The sequence below is a fragment of the Dasypus novemcinctus genome, chromosome 12 (genome assembly GCF_030445035.2).
Source record: "Dasypus novemcinctus isolate mDasNov1 chromosome 12, mDasNov1.1.hap2, whole genome shotgun sequence".
In the NCBI taxonomy this organism is placed as follows: Eukaryota; Metazoa; Chordata; class Mammalia; order Cingulata; family Dasypodidae; genus Dasypus; species Dasypus novemcinctus.
Genome location: NC_080684.1, coordinates 13,763,364 through 13,789,142, shown reverse-complemented (window position 1 = coordinate 13,789,142; position 25,779 = coordinate 13,763,364). Strand labels below are relative to the sequence as shown.

The window sequence follows — 25,779 nt, the reverse complement described above, 5'->3', positions numbered from 1 at the left end:
ACAGACATATTGACCAATGGAACCGAAATGAGAATTCTGAAATAGACCCTCACATTTATGGTCAAGTGATTTTTGACAGTTGGGTCAGAACAGTCCATTCAACAAATGGTGCTAGGAGAACTGGATAGCCCTAGATTAAAGAAGGAAGGAGGACCCCTATCTCACACTTTATATAAAAATTAACTTAAAATTGTTCAAGGATCTAAATATAAAAGCTAGAACCATAAAATTCCTAAAAGAAAATGTAGGGAAATATCTTCAAATCTTGTTGTAGTTGGTGGTTTCTTAAACCTTACATGCAAAGCACAAGCAATGAAAGAAAAAATAGATTAATGGGACCTCCTCAAAATAAAATATTTTGTGTTTCATATGACTTTGTTAAGAAGGTAAAAAAGCCACCTAGTCAATGGGAGAAAATTTTCAGAAACCACATATCCAGTAAGAGTTTGGTTTCAATGGTATATATAGAGATCATACAACTCTAATGATAAAAAGACAAGCAACCCAATTAAAAAAATGGTCAAAATGCAACCAGCAAGATGCTGCAATGAGCAGATGCCACAATCAGCAGATGCCACAACTGCCACACACTGCCACAAGCAGATGCTGCAACAAGCAGGAAGTGGAAGTGACTCAAGTGGTTAGCCACTCACCTCCCATATGGGAGGTCCTGGGTTCGTTTCTTGGTGCCTCCTAAAGAAGATGAGCAAGACAGCGAGAAGACAGACAAGGGAGCCAAGGGTGGGGGTGGGTTAAAAATACAAAAAAATGGGCAAAAGACTTGAATAGACATTTTTCCACGAGGAAATACAAATGGCCAAAAAGTGCATGAAAAGATGCTCAACATCCCAAGATATTAGGGAAATACAGATCAAAACTACAGTGAGATATCACTTCCTGCCTTACATAACAGTCATTATTTTACAAAAACAAAACAAAACAAAACCCAGAAAACTTCAAATGCTGGAGAGGATGTGGAAAAACAGGAATACTCCACACTCTGCACTGTTGGTGGGAGCGTAAAGTGGTGCAGCCTCTGTGGAAGACAGTTTTGCATTCCTCACGCAGCTAAATAGAGAACTGCCATATGATCCAGCAATTCCACTACTAGGAATATACTCAGAAGAACTGAAGGCAAGGATGTGAGTGGACGCTTGTATACCAATCATTCATACGTGCTAAAAGACGGAATCGACGTAAGTGCCCGCCAACCCATGAATGGATAAACAAAATGTGGTGTATGCCTGTGATGGGTAATAAGCTGTAAGAGGTAATAAACTTGGGGTACATATGACAACACAGATGAGCCTGGAGGATATTATAGTGAGCGAAACAAGCCAGACACAAGAGGGCGAATATCGTATGGTCTCACTGATAGGAATGAAACACGATGAGTGAAATTATATATGGAGTTAAATACAGAGTATAGGTAGTAGGTGACAGAACGTGGGTTGAGAAGGGGAGGTGATGCTGATGTACGTACAATGTTTAATAAGGTTGATGGTAAATATGTGGAAATGGATGGGTTTGATGGTAACACATTATAATGAGTATAACTTACACTGTTGACTCGTAAATGTGATTGTAGTGGAAAGTGGTAGTCTAGGAAAGTTAATGTTAATTGAAAGACACCTAGAGGGGAATCTAGGGACCATATAATATCATGATTTCAGTGGTAGAAAAGGATTGTGGCTAATAATACAAATATAAGCATGTTCCTCTATTATAATGTGTTAAAAATATGGTGATACATGGGAAAATACAACTGATGTCACACTGTAATATCTTTGTAGTAAATGCAAAGAAGGAAATGTATCAATGTTAAATGTGAAAAAAAAAAGAACATGGAATTTAGTTTTAGGAGCTGTGAATATGAGCAAGCATTTTTTTTTTTTTTTCCACTTTCTTCATTAACAAGGAGACCTTGGTCATGACATTTAAATACTCCACGCTTACTTATTCATCTTTTGGCACACTTGTTTTTAGAATTAAATAAGATAAATGTGTCTGGATAGGAGTTTTTAAAACAATCCTCCATAATTTGTTAAGCTGACCTTTATCTGTTATTTTTTGAAGTTGAAATAAAGTTAAAAAAAAAAAGAAAGAAAGAGAAATTAGGAGTCCCAGAGAAACAAAAACTGAAAAAAGGCTGGCACACCTTCCAAACAAGAAACACTAATAAGGTGTCTTTTGGGCTTAAATAAAAATAGACAAGACAGTAACTTGAATCCACCTGAAGAAATAAAGAGCACTGGGCTAAAGGAAACTACATAGGTAAATATAAAAGAAAGTATAAATACATTTTTTGTATGTAACTCTTTTCTTCTATCTGATTTAAAAGACGACTGCAGGGAAGCGGACTTGGCCCAGTGGTTAGGGCATCCGCCTACTGCACGGGAGGTCCGCGGTTCAAACCCCGGGCCTCCTTGACCCGTGTGCAGCTGGCCCATGCGCAGTGCTGATGAGCGCAAGGAGTGCCCTGCCATGCAGGGGTGTCTCCGCGTAGGGGAGCCCCACGCGCAAGGAGTGCGCCCCGTAAGGAGAGCCGCCCAGCACGAAAGAAAGTGCAGCCTGCCCAAGAATGGCCCCGCACACACAGAGAGCTGACACAACAAGATGATGCAACAAAAAGAGACACAGATTCCCGGTGCCACTGACAAGGATAGAAGTGGTCACAAAAGAACACACAGCAAATGGACACAGAGGGCAGACAACTGGGGGGGGGAGTGAAGGGAAGAGAAATAAATAAAAAATAAATAAATCTAAAAAAAAAGACAACTGCATAATGTAATAATTATAAAACTGTTTATAGACTTATGATTTATAAAATTGTAATTTGTTCGATAACAATGGCAAAAGGAGGTGGAGGAAATGAAGCTATACCAGAGCAAAGTTTTGACATACTTTTGAAATCAAGTTGCCATTAATCTGAACTAGATTGTTTTAAATAAGTGTTCTTTATAATCCCCAGTGCAACAACTGAGAAAATATCTTTAAAAAAAAAATAGGGTAAAAGCAACAACAATGGAATTACCATGGTATATTAGAAAACATCTATTTAACACAAAAGACAATAATGGAGGAACAGGGAAATAGTAAAGACATACAACATGTAGAAAACAAACAGCAAAATGGCAGTCATAAATCCTACCTTATCTTATTAAAATGCAAATAGATTAAAAACTCCCATAAAAGGCAAAAATTGGCAGAAAGGATACAAGCGAATTATGAGTTGTTTAAAAGAGACTCACTGTAGATTCAAAGACAGAAAGAGGTTGAAATAAAAGGAGGAAAGAAGATATACTATGCAAATAGAAGCCAAAACAGAGCTGGAGTGTACAGTAGTACCTTTAAGAAAATGTTTTTAAGAAGGACATTTTATAATGATAAAAATGTCAAGCCATCAGAAAGACATGGCAATTACAAACACACATGCATCTAAAAAGATTCTGTCAGCAGAACCTGACAGAATTAAAGTAATGGACAATTCAGCAGTAACTGGAGATTACAATATCTTACTTTCAACAACGGACAGAACCAAGCTGAAGATCAACACGGAAACAGACGACTTGAGCAACATTACAAACCAACTAGACTTAACGGGCAGCTCTACAACACTGTTCTCAAGTTCACAAGCTTCTATAAATCTAAAGGATTAATGTCCTATTTTCTTTGACCATAATTAAAAGAAATTAGAAACTGGTAACAGAAGAAGGAGACTCAAGAAATCCACAAATATGTGAAACTTGAACAATACACTCCTAAATAACCAAAGGTTCAAGGAAAAAATTAAAAAGGAAATTAGAAATACTTTGAGACTAAATTTAAAAAAACTAAATAAAAAGAGGATATGCCCAAACTTATGGGATATAGTGAAAGCAATACTTAAGAGGGAAATTAATGGATATAAATGCTTACATTAAAATAAAAAGAACTGAAATCAATTAGTTAAACTTCCATCTTAAGAAATTAAAAAAAGAAAACTAAACACAAAGCAAGCAGAAGGAAAGAAATAGTTAGCCTTACAGTAGAAATAAATAGAAAAACAATAGAGAAAAAAATCAACAAAATTTACAAACCTTTAGCTAGACTGGCTAAGGAAAAGACAAGATATGTATAACTAAAATCCAGGAGGAAAAGGGGTACATTGCTACTGACCTTAAAGAAATAAAAAGGGTCATTAGGGGTACAATGAATAATTTTATGCCAACAAATTAAGTAATCTAGGTGGAATGCGTTAATTCCTTGAAAGACATAACCTACTGAAATTGACTCAAGAAGATGCAGAAAATCCACAAGCACCTATACAAGGAAGAGAATTAATTAGTAATAAGAAACATCCCACAAATAAAAGCCCAGGCGTTGACATTCTTCAAAGGAGATATACAAATGGGAAATAAGCACAGCAAAAAGATGTTCAACATCATTAGGCACTAGGGAAATGCAAATGAAAACCACTTCACAACCCCTATATGCACACCCCCTAGGATGGCTAAAATATAAAATAGACAGTAACAAGTGCTGACGAAGATATGGAGAAACTGGAACCCTCACACAGTGCTGGTAGGAATGGAAAATGAGAAATCCATTCTCAAAAACATTTTGGCAGTTCTTCAAAATGTTAAACATAGAGCTACCTTATGTCCCAGCAGTTTCATTCTTCGGTATAATCCCAAGAGAACTGAAAACCTATGCCCACAAAAAAATTGTACTCAAATGTTCAAAGCAGCTTTATTTATAATAACTAAAAAGGTGGGAGGAACCCAAATGTCCATTAACAGACGGATAAACAAAACATAAAATCAAATATTAATCGGCCCCAAGAAGGAATGAAGTACTCATACACACTATGATATGGAAGAACCTTGAAACCCTTATGTGAAGCAGAAGAAGCCAGTCACAAAAGGCCACATAACACATGATTTAATTCATATGAAATGTCCAGAACAGTCAAATCCATAGAGATTGAAAGTAGATCAGTGGTTGCAGGGGGCTAGGAGAAAAGGGCTTTGGGGGTAATTGTCCTGGTTTTTTGGGGGATGATGAAAATATTCTAAAATTAAACAGTGGTGATGGTTGCACAAATATGTGAATGTACTTAAAACCCCTGAATTGTACATCCTAAAAGGTATTATTTTTTTATAGGGGCATACAATTTTAAGAAGAAACATCTATAGCATTCTCCACATATGCATATATATTTTCAAAAACAAATAACTATGTGATAAAAATATAAGTAATGGAATGACAGATAAAAAATTTAGTATAGTTGTTATTTCCAAAGTGTAAGGGAAGTGGTGCAACCAGGCAAATCACTTCAAAATTATCAGTACTGTTGTTTTTCTTAAATTGCTTGGTGGATCATTATCACTTATACTTTAAACATATTTTCTATTCTCATGTATCTATTCAATATCTAATAGTTAACTGAATGTATTAAAATATTGTATATTTTAAATATTGTTAAATGTTTAAATAATAAATATTAAACATTCGAATATTTGAGCACAGGGAATATATCTCCAAAATCTTACCCCAGTTTTCTGTAAATTAAATTGTGCGAAAAGGAAATATGCGATGGGGCTTTCACAGTGATCTTAAAAATGTTATTATAACAAGAACAATAGTCATTCAAGAAACTTATAAAAAATGTAACTTTTACACTTTAAAAGTGTATTTTTAAGATGGAACAATACCCAAAACAATGAAGAACCCAAAGACAAATTAGGTAAAATGTATCATATTCAGCCTTCAAGCCCTAAACTAAACAGTTTTTTAGTGATGAGGGGAAAATGTGCAACTTTCTAGCTAAAAGCCATAATGGGTACAAAATGCCCAGAATCCTCTGTTTAAGTATAATGGATAATTAGGTCTATACATCAGAGCTGCCATGTAAGCATTCTGCCCTGGGAGCCAGGCTGATATGCTCAGAGCTTGAAAAATTTGGTCATCAGCTCATCCATCTCTGTGCCCAGAAATTTTGATCTGGCTGTCACACTTGAATAGAGGCCATATAATCAAGAGAAAATGCCTGGTTCAGGGATGCAGCCCTTCTAGAGGCTGAAAACACCAAAAGCAGTGAAATAAGCACAATACAGATTAGAGATGGCGATATTCAGAGTGCTCTGGCACAAGGTACTTCCTTATAGACAGTGCAGCTGGTGTTTGAATTCTAACATCAAGCATTCATTCTTTATCGCTTTTACCCCTAACACTGTATACAGATAATTTTTAAAAAGGAAAAAAAAAAAATCGAACAAGTATTGTCCCCTTGAGTTGTTAAATATGCATTTCTTAATACATATCTTAAAGTTACTTTCAAAAGAAGAAATTTGGGCAACTAGAAATACCGGTATCTTTGTACTGTAATTTTTGGCATTACATGCCTACAGAGGCTAAAATGCAAATACAAAAATAGTAATGATAAATGTATGGTATTGAACAAACAATGTAGGAAGATAAAATTTGTAATAAATGCAAGAAAAGGTGGGGGATTGGAGGGATATAGGAAGAATATATATATATGCTATAGAAGTCAAGTTGGTATCACGACAAATATGATTGTTATTTATTTCGGATGGTCAATTTTAACCACAAGGAAAATATATGGATAATATCCACATAGAAAAAAAGGACCCAAAATGGTGAAGCACAAAACAGCAAATAAATATGAAAGTAGGCATTAATGTTAAAATTAAGGGGGGAAAAAAGCATAAGATATACAAAGACTATGTTAAATACCAAAAGGCAAAAGAAAGTCCTGCATTATCAATAGTGACTTAAATTAAAAATGGATTAAATCCTATTCAAAAGGCAAAGATTGTCAGAATAGGAAAAATCATGACCTGACTATATGCTGTCTGCAAAAGTCACCTTAAACACAGATTTAAGTACAATGAAAGTGAACAGATGGGGAAAAACACACATATACACACAAAACAAGCCATGGAAATAATAACCAATGAGCTGGAACAGCTACACTAATACCAGATATACTAGACTTTAAAAAAATAAAACCTGTTACAAGCAACAAAGATGGTCATTATATACTGATAAAAGGGTCAATTCAACAAGAAGATGAAACAATTATAATACGTATGCATCTAACAGCAGAGCCTCCCGCCCCCCCCAAAATATATGAAGCAAGATGATTCTGCATTAATAGTAGCAGACTTTAATATACCACTTTCAGTAATGGACAGAGCATCTAGACAGAAGATCAATAAGGAAATACAAGACTTGAACAATACTGTAAACCAACTAGACCTAATAAAAATATATAGAACCTTTCACAAAAAATAGTAGAAAACACATTCTTCTTGAGTGCACCTGGATCATTCCCCAGGATAGACCATATCTTAGGTAAAAATGAAAACAAAACAAAGCAAAAGTGGTTCAATAAATAAATAATGAAATATACGATTGTATCTTTTCCAACCACACAGAATGAAGGCGGAAATCAATAACAGGAAGAAGTAGAAAATTCACAAATATGTGGAAATTAAACAACATACTCTTAAATAACCAACGGGTTACAGAGGAAATCACAAAGCAAATTAGGAAATACACTGAGGCAAATGAATGTGTAAATACAACACACTAAAACTAATGGGATGCAGCAAAGGTAGTACTGAGAGGGAAATTGATAGCTCTAAATGTTTACTTTAAAGAAGAAAGACAGACCAGGTGTAGTTCAGTGGTTGAGTTCCTGCTTTGCAAGTATTAGGTCCTGGGTTCAATCCCTAGTACCTCCTTAAAAAAAAAAAGGGAAGTGGCTGTGGATCAATCAGATGAGCTCCCGTCTACCATATGGGAGGCCCTCAGTTTGTGTCTCGGGGCCTCCTTGTGAAGGCAGGCTTGCCCGCAAGCTGCAGAGCACTGCCCAGCGTGCAGGCCTTGCACAGCGCCGCCCGGCCTGCAGATGCCATGGAGAGCCGACTCAGCAAGGTGATGCAACAAAAAGAAGGGAGACAAACGAGAACACAGAAGAACCTGCAGCGAGTAGACACAGAGAACAGACAGCAAGCAAGCTGCAAAGGGGGAGGGGAAAATAAAAATACAGACAGAGAAGAACATACTGGGAATGGACACAGAGAGCAGGCAACATGCAAAAAGTCACAAGGGGGGGAGGGCGGATAAAATTTTAAAAATAAAGGAGAAAGATTTCGAATTATGGACCTAATGTCAAAACTGGAAGAACTAGAAAAAGAAGAGCAAATTAAATACAAAACAAACAGAAAAAATAAAGATTAGAGCAAAGATGAATGAAATAGAGAAAAAATAAAAAGCAATAATCAAGAAAAACAAAACTTGGATCCTTGAAAATTTCAATAAAATTGACAAACCTTTAGCTAGAATGACAAAGAAAGAAGAGAGAAAATACAAATAAATAAAATTAGAAATGAAAAGGGAGACATTACTACTGACCACAAAGAAATGAAAAGTACAATGAGGACACTATGAGCCACTGTATGCTAACAAATTAGATAACCTAGATGAAATGGACAAATTCCTAGAAACACACAAACTATCAACACAGACTCAAGAAAATATAATCTCAACAAACCAATAATTAGTAGAAAGGTTGAATTAGCAATTAAAACACTCCCAACAAAGGAAAGCACAGGACGAGATGGCTACATAGGGGAGTTTTACCAAACATTCCAAGAAAAATGAACGCCAATCCTCCTCAAACTCTTACGAAAAATTGAAGAGAAGAAAATACCTCTTAATTCGTTCTATGAGGCTAACATCACCATCATACCAAAGCCACATAAAGATACCACAAGAATCTATAATTTTATAGACCAGTATCACTTATGACTATAGATGCAAGACTCCACAACAAAATATCAAATCAAATCCAACAGCACATTAAAAGAATTATATACCGGAAGATGGCAATGGACTAACAGGAAGAGCTGCATGCTCTCACAAAAACAACAGAGAAAGAGTCAAAAGCTGTCTGAGAAACTTGCTTTGGGGGTCAGCAGATCAGGACACTGCTACACAACTCCCAGAAGGGTGAGGGACAGAGAGATGAAGAAGCCGAAAGAATACGTGAGTTACCAAGCCCCCATGGTAGCCGGGCAGGGCTCCCCTCGCCCACCTGTAAGGTATTAAGCTGGGGTAAAACACCTAGCTCACTGTAGCCCACTGACAGGGGAACAGACATTTTCCTCCATCAGCTGTTTCAAGGGAAAAGGGAAGGAAGTCGGGCTGCCATTCTTCAGTGAATTTGAACAAGCGGAGTCTGCTTTGAATCTCGGATCTGGAGACTGAACACAGGAACACAGGAAAGCCAAGACTGAATGAAACACCTCAGTGGAAAGGTGTGCTGACGAGCACCATCTGCTGGCCAGTATGGAAATTGCATGGACAAAGCTGTTCTTGCTCTCTGTCCAACCCTGGGAGAAAATCTGTTCCCCACTAGTGAATCCCTGGTTTGATTTTGAAAACTTAAGCCAGGAAATTTTAAGACTGAGAATAAGTTGAACCAAAAATCAAAGAAGATCTGTGAAAGCAAACAAACAACAGGCAAGAAAGAAATATTAGCCATCAGAGTAAATTCACCCACACATTCAGATGCCTAGACATCAGCAAAAAATTACAAGCCATCCTAGGAAAACAGGAGAGATGGCCCAGCCAAAAGAACAAACCAGATAGCCTCAAGAGATTCAGGATTTAATACAATTAATCAGTGATAATCATGCAACTCTCCTAAATCACTTCAAGGAATTTAAAGAAAATATGACTACAGAAATAAAGGATATTAAGATGACACTGGGAGAGCATAAAGAACAATTTGAAAGCCTACAAAGAAAAGTAACAGATCTTATGGGAATGAAGACACAATGGATGAGATTAAATATCCATTAGAGGCACATAAGAGCAGAACGGAATTTTTTGAAGACAGAATTAGTGATTTTGAAGACAGAACATCTGAACTGGAAAAGGCAGGAGAAAGAGAACAGAATGGACAAAATGGAACAGAGTCTCAGGGAACTTGATGACAGTGTGAAACGCACAAACATTTATATTATTGGTGTCCCAGAAGGAGAAGAGAATGGAAAAGGGGCAGAAGTAATATTTGAGGAAATAATGACCAAAAACTTCCCAACCCTTATAAAGGACATAAATGTCAATATCCAAAAAGGACAATGCACCCCAAACAGAATAAATCTGAATAGACCTACCCCAAGTCACCTACTATTTGCAATGACTAATATCAGAGATAGAGGATTCTGAAAGCAGCAGGAGAAAAGCAAAGCATCACATACAAGGGAAACGCGATAAGATTAAGTGCCAACCTCTCATCAGAAACCATGGAGGAGAGAGGAGAGTGGTAAGATGTATTTAAGGTATTGAAAGAGAAAAACTGCCAGCCAAGAATTCTGTATCCGGCAAAGCTGTTCTTCAAAAATGAGGGCGTGTTCAAGGTCTTCACAGATGGCAAGAGATTCTAAAGGGGGTGCTGCAGCCTGAAAGGAAAAAACAAGAGCGCGAGAACCGGAGAAGAGTTTAGAAATGAAGACTATTAGGAAGGGTAAACTAAAAGATAAGAAGACAAAACGATGTGACAACGAGAGTCAAAGGCAAAATGGATGAAATAAGTAATGCCTTTACAGTAATAACACTGAATGTTAATGTATTGAACTCCCCAATCAAAAGACACAAACAAATAGAATGGATAAAAAAAATATGAGCTGCCTAGATCTCATCTATAAAAGACTCACCTCAGACGTAAGGACACAACCAGATTAAAAGTGAAAGGTTGGAAAAAGGTATTCCATGCAAATAGTAACCAAAAAAAGAACTGGAGTAGACCAGATAAATGTAAAATAACAACATTATAGAATATGAACAATAATTAGTGCAACTGGCAAATTGTTCCTGTGATCAGTATTCTGTAATTTTTTTCCATACAAAATAATACTTGCTTTTAATTGAGGAGGACTGGAGAAGAGATACATTTTTGGATACTTCATTTTTCTTTAACCCTTTCTTACTCATACTCTTTAATTAAAATAATCTATTGGGACCAATAATGATTTAGTGTGACTAATGTTGAACAGGATTTCAAGGTTTTCTGCCCCATAAAATTATGAGTTGGCAAATTGTTATCCGCTGTAATTCATTTCAATAAGATGTGAAGAATTCCCAAATAGGAATTTGATTATCTACAAAGAATTATGGCCTAAATGGAAATTAAATAACTAAACCTATAATTTATTTCATTCTTAAGAGATTATGTCCAATAGTTAGAGCCTTAATATAAAAATTAGAATTGTTATAATTAACTTATATTTGAATTATTTACATTTATAAAGGCTTGTTGCTATAGTATCTATTTTTTATAATTGATTACATTAACTCTAACCTGACCTTGTACTCTCTTTCCATGATCAAGTGGGATTTATACCAGGTATGCAAGGGTGGTTCAACCTAAGACAATCAATTAATGTAACACACTACATTAACAGAATGAAGGGGGAAAAAATCATGTGATCATCTCAATTGATACAGGAAAGGCATTTGACAAAATCCAGCAACCATTCTTGATTAAAAAACAAAAACAGAAAACTATGAATAGAAGGAAACTTCTCACCACGAAAAAGTGCAGCTATGAAGAACCCACAGCTAACATTATACTTAATGGTGAAAGACAGAGATTTCCATCTAAGATCTGGTACAAGAAAAAGATCCCAACTACCACCATTATTATTCAATATTGTACTAGAAGTTCTAGCCTAGACAATTAGGCAAGAAAAAGAAAATAAAGGCATCCAGATTGGAAAAGAAGAAGTAAAACTTTCCCTACTTGCGGATGACATGATGCTATACAGAGAAAATCCTCAGAAATCCCCAGCAAATTGGGGGAAAAATACACCAAATGTAAGATATGGACTATAGTTAACTGTAATAGTTTGATGATGTTTTTGCAGTTTGTAACAAATGTTTCACAACAATGCAAGGTGTTGGGGGTGGGGTGACATATGGGACCCGTGTATGTTATGCATGTTTATTTTATAAGCTCCCAGCTTTTACTACACACTTATTGTTTATGTACGTTCATGTAGGAATTATATACTTCAACAAAATTTTAAAAAAAGCAAAAACAGGAAGCAGACTTGGCAGAGTGGTTAGGGCGTCCGTCTACCACATGGGAGGTCCACGGTTCAAACCCCAGGCCTCCTTGACCCCTGTGGAGCTGGCGCATGTGCAGTGCTGATGCGCGCAAGGTGTGCCCTGCCATGCAGGAGTGTCCCCCGCATAGGGGAGCCCCACGTGCAAGGAGTGCGCCCCGTAAGGAGAGCCACCCAGCGCGAAAGAAAGTGCAGCCTGCCCAAGAATGGCGCTGCCCACACGGAGAGCTGACACAACAAGATGATGCAACAAAAAGAAACACAGATTCCCATGCCACTGACAACAACAGAAGCAGACAAAGCCAACGCAGCAAATAGACACAGAGAACAGACAAGGGTGGGGAGGGGAGATAAATAAATAAATAAATCTTAAAAAAAAAAAAAAAAAGAGGCAAAACCAGAACAAAAATCCCCAGCAAAGCTCCTAGATCTAAAAATGAATTCTGCAAGGTGATGGGGTACAAGATCAACAGTCCAAAATTAGTAGTCTTTTTATCCCTTAGTAATGAACAAATTGGAAGAAAAAAAAATCAAGAAAAAATCCCATTTGTAACAGCAACCAAAAGAATAAAATATCTAGGAATAAATCTAACCAAGGATATAAAGGACTTGCACACAGAAAACTATGAAACACTGCTAAAAGAAATCAAAGAAGACCTAAATGAAGGACCTTCCGTGTTAATGGATTGTAAGAGTAAATATTGTTAAGATGTCAATCCTACCCAAAGCAATTTATAGATTCAATGCATCCCCAATCAAAATTCCAAGAACCTTCTTTGCAGAAATGGAAAAGCCAAAATGAAGGTAGATCCCTATGTCACACCATATACAAATGTCAACTCAAAATCTATCAAAGATCTTAATATAAGAGCCAGAACTATAAAAGTCCTAAACAAAAATGTAGGGAACCATCTTTAGGATTTTGCATTAGGCAATGGTTTCTTAACCTTTATACACAAATCACAAGCAGCAAAAGAAAAAACAGGTAAAAGGAACCTCATCAAAATGTTAAAATGTTTTGCCTCAAAGGACTCTGAAAGTAAAATGACAGACTACAATGGGAGAAAATATTTGCAAGCCACCTATCTGGTAATGGTTTAAATCCAAATATATGAAGAAATTCTCCAACTCAACAATAAAAACCCCATTTAAAAATGAGGGTAAAAAAAGCAAAAAGAAAAAATGAGTAAAAGACTGGAATAGACATTTCGCCAAAGAAGATACACAAATGGCCAAAAAGCACATGAAAAGATGTTCAACATCATTAGGCATGAGGGAAATGCACATCAAAACCACAATGAGATACCATTTCACATCCACTAGAATGGCTACTATTAGAAATAAAAAGAAAGATTCAAATGTTTAAGCAGATGTGGAGATACAGGAGCACACATTGATTATTGGTGGGAATGTAAAATGCTAGTGTTGCTGTGAAAGATATTCTGGCAGTTCCTTGGAAAATTAAGTATGGAATTACTATATGATTCAGCAATCCCACTTCTAGGAATATACCCAAAAGAAATCAAAGCAGGGACTTGAACAGGTATTTGCACACCAACATTCATAGCTGCATTATTCACAATTGCCAAAATATGGAAATAACTCATCAAATGATGAATGGATAAGCAAAATGTGCTATAAACAAAAATGGAATGTTATTCAGTAAAAAAAAAAATGACATTTTGATCCATGAAAAAACATGGATGAATCCTGAAAACATGCTGAAGGAAATAAGCCAGACACAAGAAGACAAATATTGTATGATCTCACGGATATGAAATAATTAGACTATGCAAGCTCACAGAGTCAGCATCAAGAATACAGGCTACTAGGGGATGGGTGGGATAGGAACAGGGAGTCAAAGCTTAAATGCTATACTAGATTTCTATTTGGGATGATGGAAAAATTTTAGTGATGGATGTGGTGTTGGTAGCACAACACTGTGAATGTAACAGCAATGAATCCCACATATGAGTGTGGTTAAAAGTAGAAATTTTAGGTTGTATATATGCTACTAGAATAAAATTTTTTAAAAAATCCACGGAACTGCATAACACACCCAGGGAACTCTAAGTTAAACCATGGGTTTCAGTTAATGTGTACAATTATTAAAATGTGCTTTCATCAATTTTAACAAATGTACCACACCAATGCAAAGTATTAATAATAGGTTGGTATATGGGAATCCATGATTGTTTTGTAATCCCACAACTTCTCTAATAACAATAATTTTTTTAAAAAGAAGGAGCTCGTTTTACCAGTCTTGCCATTGAATTCCTGAAGAGACCAGAGCTGCACTTGTCAACATCTGCAGTGTTGCGTGATGCACTCCTCTGGGAGCCAAAAGTTCAAGGACAATCTTGCCTCCAGACCTCCTTTCTTTTTCAAACTAAGTATTGTCTTAAAATATTGGAGTGTTTCCTAAGGATAATATTCTTGTCAGAGACTGGGCCAGATTATCTAAGAAAAATTTTTTTCCATTTCACTTAGTTATTATACTCAGCACAAAGGAATATATCATCCCAAAGCAGTAAGTGTTCAGTAATGCATCTTCTTTTACTAAAACAGTCTTAAGACCCCTGAAAATAATTTTATGTCTAAACAGCATTTCAGCATGGCAACAAGGATGAAACAGAGTTTACCTCCATGTACAGTTATCTTGATTAAAAAATCCATAGAGAAAGCAAGCCACTCCTACTACTGCCGCCAGAAGCAGCATCTGAGTGTAATAGCCCAGCCAAGCAAAATAGATTCCAATCTTCTCTCCGTAATATTTCCTGAAAAGAGATAGAAATTATATTTAGAAGACACAAATAATCACTATGTAGCTTCATCCTGTTATTAAATTCATTTCAAATAAAGGAAGCTTTAAATTTAAACCTCTGATTCAATTCACACTTAAAAGATATTCATTTCTAGAGCAGACTCTGAATTCCACTGACGAAACAAAAAAATGTATTACATAGCATGCATGTACCGATCACTGGTTAACCTACTGAAGCAAAATAAATTAGAACCAAGCAAGGGAGGGGAAAATGATGAATATGGAGGAAACAGGACTATCATCTTCGCTCTTTGAAAAGACAAGCACAATTTTGCACATTCTCCAAATGATTATTCTTGATATGGTTGAAACAAATGAACATGAACAATTTGCTCGCAGCTATATGCTTTTACTTATCTTTAAAGAACTTCCTTGGAGGAAAGATGTAATGTGAATCACAAATAATAGTAAGAAAATGACAGATAATATTAATTAGTAGTGGAATGTTTCTGTGATCATATTATTTATAAAACTCACTGTGAGAATGGGAGAAGGATGGGTATGATTGAGAAATCCTTCTCTCTTTATTCCTTATACCTAGCACTTCTATATTTTTAAGTTTTTAAAACTTAAAAACTTAAGCTCTGGATAATTTGGGCACAAAACAGAAAAGGCCAGATAGGTGGGATTTGGAAGAGATGGAAACGTGGGCAATGTCCTGAGTGACATTGCAATGGCAGATACAGGCCATTATATATCTCGTCAAAACTTACAAAACTGTGTGGGAGTGTAAACTACAATGTAAACTATAATCCACACTTAGTGGCAGTGCTCCAAAATGTAGTCATCAATTGTAACAAACATACCACACTAATGAAGGATGCTGCTAATGTGGGAAAATGTGGGAGGGGTCGGGAGCAGGGCATATGGGAATCCCCTATATTTTTTATATAACATTTATGTAATCGAACCATCTTTAGAAATATATATATATTAAAAAATATATTGAAAATTAGATTTAAAAAAAGACAGTGAAAGAACTGGTCACGAAAGGGAGACTACACACAGTTAAGCAGAAAGGAAGGGTTTACAGATGAGAAGAAACAAATAATGACTGTTCAGGAGAGCTGCTGGTGCTAACAGTTACCTAGACTTCTGGCTCAGTTCTGGCTCAGTTTTAAGCCCACCAGCAGACTGAGTTAGCTCACAGGCCTCTAGGAGGCTCCAGGAGAAGCCCTGTGCGGAGCTGGGCTGACCCTACTAGGTACAGTCTACGGGACCTGCTCAGAGAAGAGCCGGGGGCCAGGGGGCTCTGACATGAATCACTGTGGTGTGGTAGACCAGAGCTTACGGGGTACTGGCAGGCTGGGGTGGAGGCTTCCTCCGTGGGGAAGGAAGAGCTGGGGTCAAAACGAAACCAGAATACTGTAAGAACACACACACGCAAAACAAAATAAAATGAACCCAGGAGCGGGAGATCCAAGTGCATTATTTTCATGTGACTGAGGCTTTTGGCCTGGTTCCTGGATGGCAGGCTTAGGCCTGGGAGAGGAGAGCCAGGGCAGTGGGTCTGAGATGTCTTGGTCTCTTTGCCGTTTTCCTTTCTGCTGTGACATGTTATAAATCACCCGTCCTGGAAATGCCACACTTAAAACTGGAAATTATCTTAGCGGTTCCTGGTCCAACTTTCCAAGAGTGAAAATATCCTGGCACAGAGCTGCCGGGCAGTTTCTGCTTGGATAGTTACAGGGTCAGGGAGTCCGTTGCTTCCTTAGGAATCCCCTAATTAATGCAGGCAACATGTTCAGAAAGACTTTTCTAATCTAGAATGGAAAACTCCCTCCTAGTCCTTGCTACAAGGTTGGGCATAATGAAGATACCTTCAAATGCAATGTCCTCTGATCGCTGTCTCTATCTGCCAGAAACATCACAACTCTTAACATCAGTTTTTAAAACTTGGTTTTAAATTTATCGAAGTTATAAGTATACGATGACGAAAGAGTCAAAAACTCTACAAGACTATTAAACCGAGTTGTCCAACCACTGTCCCCTTTCCCACTGCCCAGAAGCGCTTCCAGCCCTCTTGGCTGGTGGTTTGACTATTTACCTCCGTATCTCTAATGCCGTGAAGGACTGCTTACTGCTTTCTTCAGTTTTAGATATCAACCATTGACTTTCTACTCTGAAAGCTGAGGATTAAGCTCTCTTTTAACCTCCAGCCTCATCTACCCAACCAAACCTTCATTCTCCCATTTCGCCAACCTTATGATTTTGGTTAGATCAATATTCCTAATTTACATGGTTATGACTCTGTAAACACTATTCGCAGCTGAAATCAAGCCATCTGCTACGATTGCTCTTTTTTCCCTTGCCCAATATTTTGTTTTCTTTGGAATCAATATTGGTTTTGTGTGTTCATTACTTAGTTTCTGTGTACTTATCACCAATTCAACCCCCGGCTCTCCCCCGTTGTGTAACTCTCCCAGCGTGTTCAAGCACAGGAGGTGTTCTATCAAGTTCACCTCCTCCAGTAACTCCCTTGAGACCTCCACAGACCTGCATGAAAGGGCTCTAGTCGTGCTGCAGAGCTGTCCTCTTAGAATCACCCTGCCCCTCTCTTGTGTCACATTCCCTGTTTCCTAAATCTCTCGTCTTCCTCCATTTGAAGGAACACTTCGCCCATCATCTCGCACACCTAAACTGTAAAAATTCCATTCTCACACTTAATTGCCAGTGTGGCCACAAAAAAGATTCTAAATTGAAAAAAAATCACATTTCCTCAGAAACATGAAGATTTCACTCCGTTTTACTCTAGTGGTTTGCAAGTGCTGGTGTTGAGATCCACAATCCTCCGTGTGAAGCGGCTTTCCTCTCTGGGGCGTTGCAGGACCTTCTCTCTGGGCCCGGCATTCTGAGATTTCCTGTTGAGCTGGCTTGATGGCTCCACTGTCATCCTCCGTGCCACACACTCAATAGGCTCTTTCTGTCCGGAAACTCACAACACTCTGTTCTGAGAAATTCTCTTGAAGTGTTTCTTTACCTTCCTCCCTACAGTTTTCTCTGTTCTTGTTTCTGGCACTCCTATTATTTGTTCATTGGACCTTCCAACTTATCTAATTTTCATTTTTTTTCCTCTTTATTTTTTTCTGATTTTCTGCTCCATGTTCTGTACAATGTATTTTACTTTTTTCCTACTATGTTTCTAATTTCCAAGAACTACTTTTTATTCTCATATTTTTTCTTTTAGTAGATTCCTGTCTTTGTCTTATAGATGAAATATCTTCCTTTATTACTCTGGAGGTAATAACGACAGTTTGGGGAGGAAGTTTTCTTTCTTCCCGGGCAAGGTCTTATTTCGTCCAAATTGCGATTTCTGTTTGGTTTGTGCATTTTCCCCTGTGGTCATCCCTGGAACCACAGATGGAGCCAACAGAATAAGTGCTCAAGGGGTTACTAATGGGAAGCAATAAAGAGAAGGAACATAAGGAAATGTGGACCAGCAACTTGTTTCCATTCTTTGAATTGGGAATAGTTAGCAAAATACACTTACAATTGTAGGTAAATTATTTTCTTTACCACAAATCACAAAGAAACATTTAGAATCTATCAGTCCACCACCCAACCATCAGGTGTTATAGGCTTATCATAAAAGGGAATTAATGAAAGGAAAATTAAGCATGAACATTAACTTCAAATATTTACATAGATAAAAATATTCTCCTTTTAAAATCTTTTTCTGCATGGCTCCCAAAGAATTAATTAGAGAAAGTATTTCTTTATGCAGGAAGTCCAACTAATAAATGAAGAAGGAAGGAATTAGAATATCCCCACTTGGCAAATCCCTAAAGTAATCAATCTAGGAAATGGCCATTAATAGCTGTCATCGCAAAATAGAGACAGTTGGACATTATGTGCTGCCTGACAGAGGAACACAAACGCACACTCAAGTGAATCAGATCACAACTCAATATGGGAATCAAATTCCTTATTTAAGGGGAATACATAGAACGTAGGAACATGTTCAATAACACCACATGGCTGATAAAATCAGCAAAATAGAGAATGGGAAAACTAATAAATTGTAAGAGAAAAAGAAGAGGCAAGGGAAATTTAAAACCGACAGAGAGAGGATATGGTTCAAGCAGTTGAGTGCCTGCTTCCCACATAGGAGGTCCCGGGTTTAGTTCCTGGTACCTCCTAAAAACAAAAAACAAACAATGAGCAAACAAATGAAAGGACCAACTCAGGAGAGCCGATGTTGCTCAGTGGTTGAGCACCGGCTTTTCATACACAAGATCTTGGGTTCAATCCCTGGCCCCAGTACCTCAAAAAAAAAAAAAAAATTGAAAGGCATATTAGTTGCACTGTGGACCTTGCTTGGATCCTAATTTGAACCAAAAACTGAAAAATAATTTTTGAGCCTATCAAGGATATTTGAACACTGATTATTTGATTATATTAAGGAATTATTGCGTGTTTGTGTTTTAAAGAGTATTCTGGCTGTGTCTGAGAGAACTTATCAGTTAGGAATTCATGTTAACAAAATGATATATTTGGAATTTGGGTCAAAATGATGCAGTGGAGGGGGAAGAAAGTAGGTGGAGATAAAGAAGAAACAATACTGGCTATGACCTGATAGCACTGGGAGCTGGACAGTAAAGTGCAGATTTGCACGGCTTTTCTTTCTACTTTAGCATACACTTGAAAACATTCCGTAATTAAAACATAAAAACAAAATAAAAAACAACTATTCAAGTGTCTAAACACTCCCACGTTTAAGGTCAAGGGGAAACCAAGTAGGCAAGCACCTGCACGGGACATTGAGACGTTGTGGGAAGAGAGCACGGGCTCCAGGCTGACACGGATGACTTAACTCTCCTCTTCACACCCTCCACCTCAGTGCACAGCCAAATCCTCAAGTCTACTTCCAAATTACACTCCCCATCTTCTGCTCCCACGATCTCTCACCTGGAGCCTCCTATCTGGTTTTGCTGCTTCCTGTGGGCCCCCTACTCCATTCTCCACACTATCTTCATGAAATACAGAGGTATAAACTGCTTAAATGCTTAAAATATTGTACCTCCTTCTCACTGCATTTAGAATAAACTTATAAACTCCTCAGCAGCAGGACCTGGCTCCTGCTGTCCCTTTAACTTCATGTCTTACCCTTAAGACCTTGTTCTGGATTCTTTAGAAGCCTCCTCACAAGGCCTGGGGACCGAGCTCGCTGGAGTGATACCACATTCTTGGAAAGAGGCTCCTGCGGTGCCTCTGCTGCTTTGCTTCTCAGCAGGAAGGGCTGGGAAGCGTTCCTACACCTGCAGGGCGGGCTGGGAGCGGCTGTAGCTCAGCACTGCCCGTTCAAAGCAGGGAAGACACCCCACAGAACATGCAAGGGGGCGTTCTCCTGCCTCCCATCGGGAGCCCTCCACAACTCACCTGATGAGGTCCAGGGGCTGTTTTTTGTAGATGCTGCGAGGGTGAGCCCATTCCCGGTACAGCAGGTACCGCTCGTTAGGGCAGCTGGGATCCTCGGACGGGTGACGGAATTTGCACTGGGAAGCAGAAGGGGAAAAAGTGAGCATCACAATAATCATGTTTCTATAAATTTATGAAATCTCTGCTCCTTTGGGGAGTCTTTGGTACTAACGTTTCACAGTCAATTGTTAAAAAAAAAAAGGAGGGGGGCCCTTATTTGCTGAAGGGGATGGAGCCACCATTTAATTCAGGGACTGTCAGCTGGGAGCGCTGCCGCACGCCTCGAGGGCCGTGTGCGCGGGGGTGGGCGAGGTGGCTGGCTGTTACACTGCTGGGAGCACTGCAGGTATTTGTGAGAGCCCAGGATTGTTCAATGGTCCACAGCGGGGCAGTCCCAAAAGTGAAAAATTGGGCCATACCAGTGCTAAAATCACCACAATAGAAGAACACATAGTCAAGACCGCTTCTCAGACACCTGGGGAGCCAGGACTTTTGCTGGTTGGTGCCGTCCATTCAAAGACCCACGCTCCCTACCCCGTCCCCCTGCCCCAGTCAGCAGCTATTCTAGGACAACCTGCAGAAAGAACAACCAAGCAGCTCCACATCAAGTTCCTCATTTCGCTCACTCAAGAAACAAAATACAAAATCTGCTTCTGCTTAAATTCAGTCCCTCTTTCCCCCTTCTGACCTGTTTTTCTTCTTCCTGCCCCAGAACCAGATTACCACCCAGGTAAGCATTAGCAGGGCCGTGACTTCCACTCACCTCCCTCCCAAAACGCCGCGCAGGCGCCTCCCCCAGCCTGGGCTCGGGGCCGCCGCACATCTCAGGGGCCTTAGTGGGAAGGGCCTGGGCGTGGGCATGTGTCCACTGAGCGCTGTGGAGCCTCCACATCCCTGGCCAACACTCACGATGGCTATGGGCAAGAGTCCCCGAAGTTCATGTCATCCTGTCATCATAATTTTGATGGGGCACACATAAAAAACACACTGCAGCTCCTATCCAGGAACTCAGCAACTGCTTCTGCTCCAGATCTCCTAGTTCTCCACTTAGCCAGGAGTCTCAAGTAGCTGCTTCCTGAAGAGGCTTGCTGAGCTGCTGCAACCAGACTTTATTCTGCTTCTGTCCTAATCTGATATTATCTTGGACATTAAATATTGTCTTATCCACAAATACATGTACTATTAAGTGATAATTATCAATGTTAGTCTCTGCTTCCTTTGGACTTACAGATTCAGGTGGATTGACAGTGAATGTGAAAGAGTAATGAAGTAATATAGTATAGTATTTATTTCAATGACATAATTTATTTTAAAAGCTTAAAATATGATGTTTTTGCATTTATGGAATCATTAAGGGTCTAAGATGACCACATTATCTTTTTATATTACAGAAGCTATAGAATATTCACGAATGAAATACAAAGTTCCCACAGCCACCCTATAATTAGCACCTTGCAGTAGTGTGATACATTTGTTGCAAGTGATGAAAGCACATTTTTATAACTGTACTATTAACTGCAGACCAGAGTTAACAGTAGGGTACAATGTGTTTCACAGTACTACATGCATTTTATTTTTAAATTTTTATTCTAGCAAAAAATATACAACCTAAAATTTTCCCCTTTTAATCACATTCAAATATATAATTTCAGTGCTGTTAATTATGTTCTCAATGATGGGCTACCATTCCACCAGTCACTACCAAAACTTTTCCATCATCCCAAACAGAAACAATGTACCTTTTAAGCTTTAACTCTCCATTCCCTTCTCCCATCATGGGCCCTGCTAACCTATAGTCTAGTTTCTGGTTCTATCAATGTTTATTCTAATTATTTCATATCAGTGAGATCATATAATATTTGTCCTTTTGTGTCTTATTTCACTCAAAATGATGTCTTTAAGGTTCATCCATTTTACTGAATATATCAGAATGTCACTCCTTTTTTTCGATTGAATATTCCATTGTGTATATAGACCATATTTTCTTTATTAATTCACTAGCAAATGGACACTTGGGTTCTTTTCATCTTTTGACAATTGTAAATAACGACACTACGAACACTGATGTGCAAATGACTGAGTCCCTGCTTTCAGTTCTTTGGGATATATACCTAGAAGTGGGATTGACAAGTCATATGGTAATTTTATACTTAACTTTCTGAGGAAATGTAAAACTGTCTTCCCCAGTGGCAGCACCATTTAGTATCCCAACCAAAAATGGCTGAGTATTCCTATTTCTCCACATCCTCTCCAACACTTGTAATCTTCCATTTTTCAGTAGTACCCATTCTACTGAGTGTGGTTTTGATTTGCATTTTTCTAATGGTTAATAATGTTGAGCATTTTTTCATGTGCTTTTTGGCTATCTGTAGATCTTGTTTTTTTTGGGCTACCTGTATATCTTGTTTGGAGAAATGTCTAATTCTCTTGCCCACTTTTTAACTGTGGTTTTTGTCTTTTTATTGTTGAGTTGCAGAATTTCTTTATATATTCTGGATATTAACTCCTTATTAGATATGTGGTTTCTAAAAATTATAGGTCGCTTTACTTTCATAATAAAGTCCTTCAATATGCAAAAGTTTTTAATTTTGATGAGATCCCATTTATAGTTTTTTTCCCTTTTGTTCCTTGTCCTCTGGGTATAAAGTCTAAAAACCAATGATTATTACAAAATCCTGAAGATGCTTCCCTATAATTTCTTCTCGGAGTTTCATAGCTGTGGTTATTTTTTTTTTTTTTTATTCCATTTTGAGTTGATTTTCATATATGGTGTGAGGTCGCGGTCCATCTTCATTCTTTTGCATACGGACAACCAATTTTCTGAGAACCATTTACTGAAGAGACTTTTCTTTCCCAATTGAGTGAATGTCACATTCTTGCCAAAAATAATTTGGCAATAAATATGAGGGTTGATTTCACTTCTGAATTTTTCATTTGTATCCTCTGTCTTTTTTTTTTTTTTTGTCTAGCTAAAGGTTTGACAATTTTATTGATCTTTCCAAAGAACCATTTTTGGTTTGTTGATTCTATTGTGTTTTTTGTTTTTGTTTTTTATTTTCTATTTATCTCTGTTCTAATTTTTATTATTTTTTTGTTTCCTTTGGGTTTAGTTTACTCTTCTTTTTCTTGTTCCTCCAATTTTAAAGTTACTTATTAGTTAATATGATTTGAGATCTTTCTCTTTTTAAATGTGACATTTATAACTAAATGTTCCTCTTAGCACGTCCTTTGCTGCATCTTGTTTTGTTATATGTGTTTTCATTACTTCCTAATTTCCCTTGCGACTTTTTCTTTGAACTATTGGTAGATTAAGAGTCTGTTATTTAATTTCCACATATTTCTGAATTTTCCATTTCTCCTTCTGTTACTGGTTTATAGCTTCATTCCCTTATGGCCATAGAAGGTACATTGTAGGACTTCGATATGTTTGAATTTATTGAGATTTGTTTTGTATCTAATCCGTGGTCTCTCCTGGAGAATGATCTATGTGCACTAGAGAAGAAAGTACATTCTGTTGCTGCTGATTGCTGTATTTCCACTGTGATAAGAACCATGACGTAGGCCTTAAAAAGCCCTGGGATATTCCAGGCTATAGTTTGATAAACAGTATTTCAGAAAGGGGTTTATGTACAGAAAAGATAAATGAGGTCTAACATGTATTTTGCTTACAAATAATTTACGCTTCTCAAGTTGACAATAACACCTGGCAGTAATTATGAAAAGAGCTAACAACATTATACAGCACTTGTTATATACCAGAGACTGCCTTAACATTTCACATGGATCAATTTAATTAATCCACATAACTCTATGAGGGTGGTACGATTATTACCCCCATTTTACGGATGCAATAACTGAGGGACAGAGAGGTTAAATGCCTTTCGCAAAGTGAGCCTCCTAGAAAGCAGTGGAGCAGGCAGTCTGGTGCCAAAGCCCCTGCTTTTAATCTGTTTATAATTGCTAACCTATACAGCTTCACGTGTTAACCGAAGTAGACAGAATGCTCATTCATCCACCCACTTGCTTAAACTGAGTTCCTTCTCTACGCTTGAGATTCAGCAGTGAACAAAACGACACGGTTCCTGCCCCCAGCAAGCTTGTGATCTTACCCTGCCCTAGTGTCGAGGAGGCTAGCTCCCTCCCACTGTCAACACTGGAGTATACAGGAAGCATTTTATCTCATTTTTGCCACTTGACTTACGTCATGGAGAGGAAAAGCTGCTTTGTAGATACCAGAGCTGACAAGTTTGCTAATTCCAAACTTGGGAACGTTGTTGGTTACTTGATACTTGATCCGAGACAGGATGAAGTAAACCTAAAAAGATTCCAAAATAAGAGCATGTAGTGTATACAGTATAACTAACCAATCATTATGTACTACTGTAACAGGAATCTGTGGACGTATTTATTCTTTTCCCCACCCAGCTATTAAAAAAATACAACCATATAAAACCACTAATTATTGAACAGAAGGTTCCAAATCACCCCAAGAGTAACTAATTTTGGTCTAGACTTACAATACGGCTCCTAGTGGCTGGGTTAAAGAAGGTATCTCTATCATGAATGTAAAAATCATTCATCCGGTCCTTCTGAAATGGGGCAGTGAAAAACTCTTGCTCTGGCTTGATGATGTTTTCATCCACTCTGAGAAGTTTGCCAACCCAGTTGAAACCATGGAAGGCTGAGAACCGAGTTTTCAGATCATTGGGTTTCAGAGGCAATTTGATGTGCATTATCTCGGCATATGTACATAATACCTCCCAAGGTGCGTGTACTTTCACAAATACAAGCTTGTCGTCCAAAACCTGTATTAGAAGAATAAAAACACAGATGAGGATGCCAAATCAACTACTTCCACAACAGTTTTAAAGTACATAGATTTTACTTTTGTTGCTGAGAGTTTAGAAAGAAAAAAATACATATAACATGGTAGAAGTGAAGATACAATGAAAAGAGATTTACAAACCATCATAAACTTTGCCCTTAATTTCTCAACTGAAGAATAGTTTCTTGGTTTGAGTTATTGAAAAAGTAATTCAAATCTTTATCGTAATTCTTGCAGGAAACTACTAATATTTTAACTGAAGTCAAACTTGTTAATTTGTCCACTACTTCATCCAAATGAGTGACTAAAAATAAAAGCACTAGGTTATTCATTGCAGTGCTACGATAATGAAAACATTTTAATTTCTTAAACCTAGAAAAGGACTGTTTAAATTATTGTGTCTGTTCCACAGCATTTTATGTAGCCATTAAAAAGAATGTTGACAATCTGTATTTATTGATATAGAAATGCATTTACTAGATCATTTCTATAAGAAATACCTATGATATATAAAAAACTGTGAAATGATAATTCCACTTTTTTAAAGGAAAAAATGTATACATTTG

The 25,779-nt window shown here is 37.7% G+C and overlaps 1 protein-coding gene across 2 annotated transcripts in view; it reads right to left on the bottom strand.

Moving 5' to 3' along the window:
• ANO6 (anoctamin 6) overlaps positions 1 to 25,779 on the bottom strand; it is a 239,406-nt gene that overhangs the window by 65,637 nt on the left and 147,990 nt on the right. For both annotated transcript variants that reach the window (XM_004447893.3, XM_071218788.1), the window contains exons 5-8: positions 24,906 to 25,193; positions 24,590 to 24,703; positions 20,350 to 20,465; positions 14,789 to 14,923 (exon numbers count right to left, since the gene is read on the bottom strand). In XM_004447893.3, the coding sequence (XP_004447950.1) occupies positions 14,789 to 14,923; positions 20,350 to 20,465; positions 24,590 to 24,703; positions 24,906 to 25,193 (653 nt within the window). The remainder of the gene's footprint in view (positions 1 to 14,788; positions 14,924 to 20,349; positions 20,466 to 24,589; positions 24,704 to 24,905; positions 25,194 to 25,779) is intronic.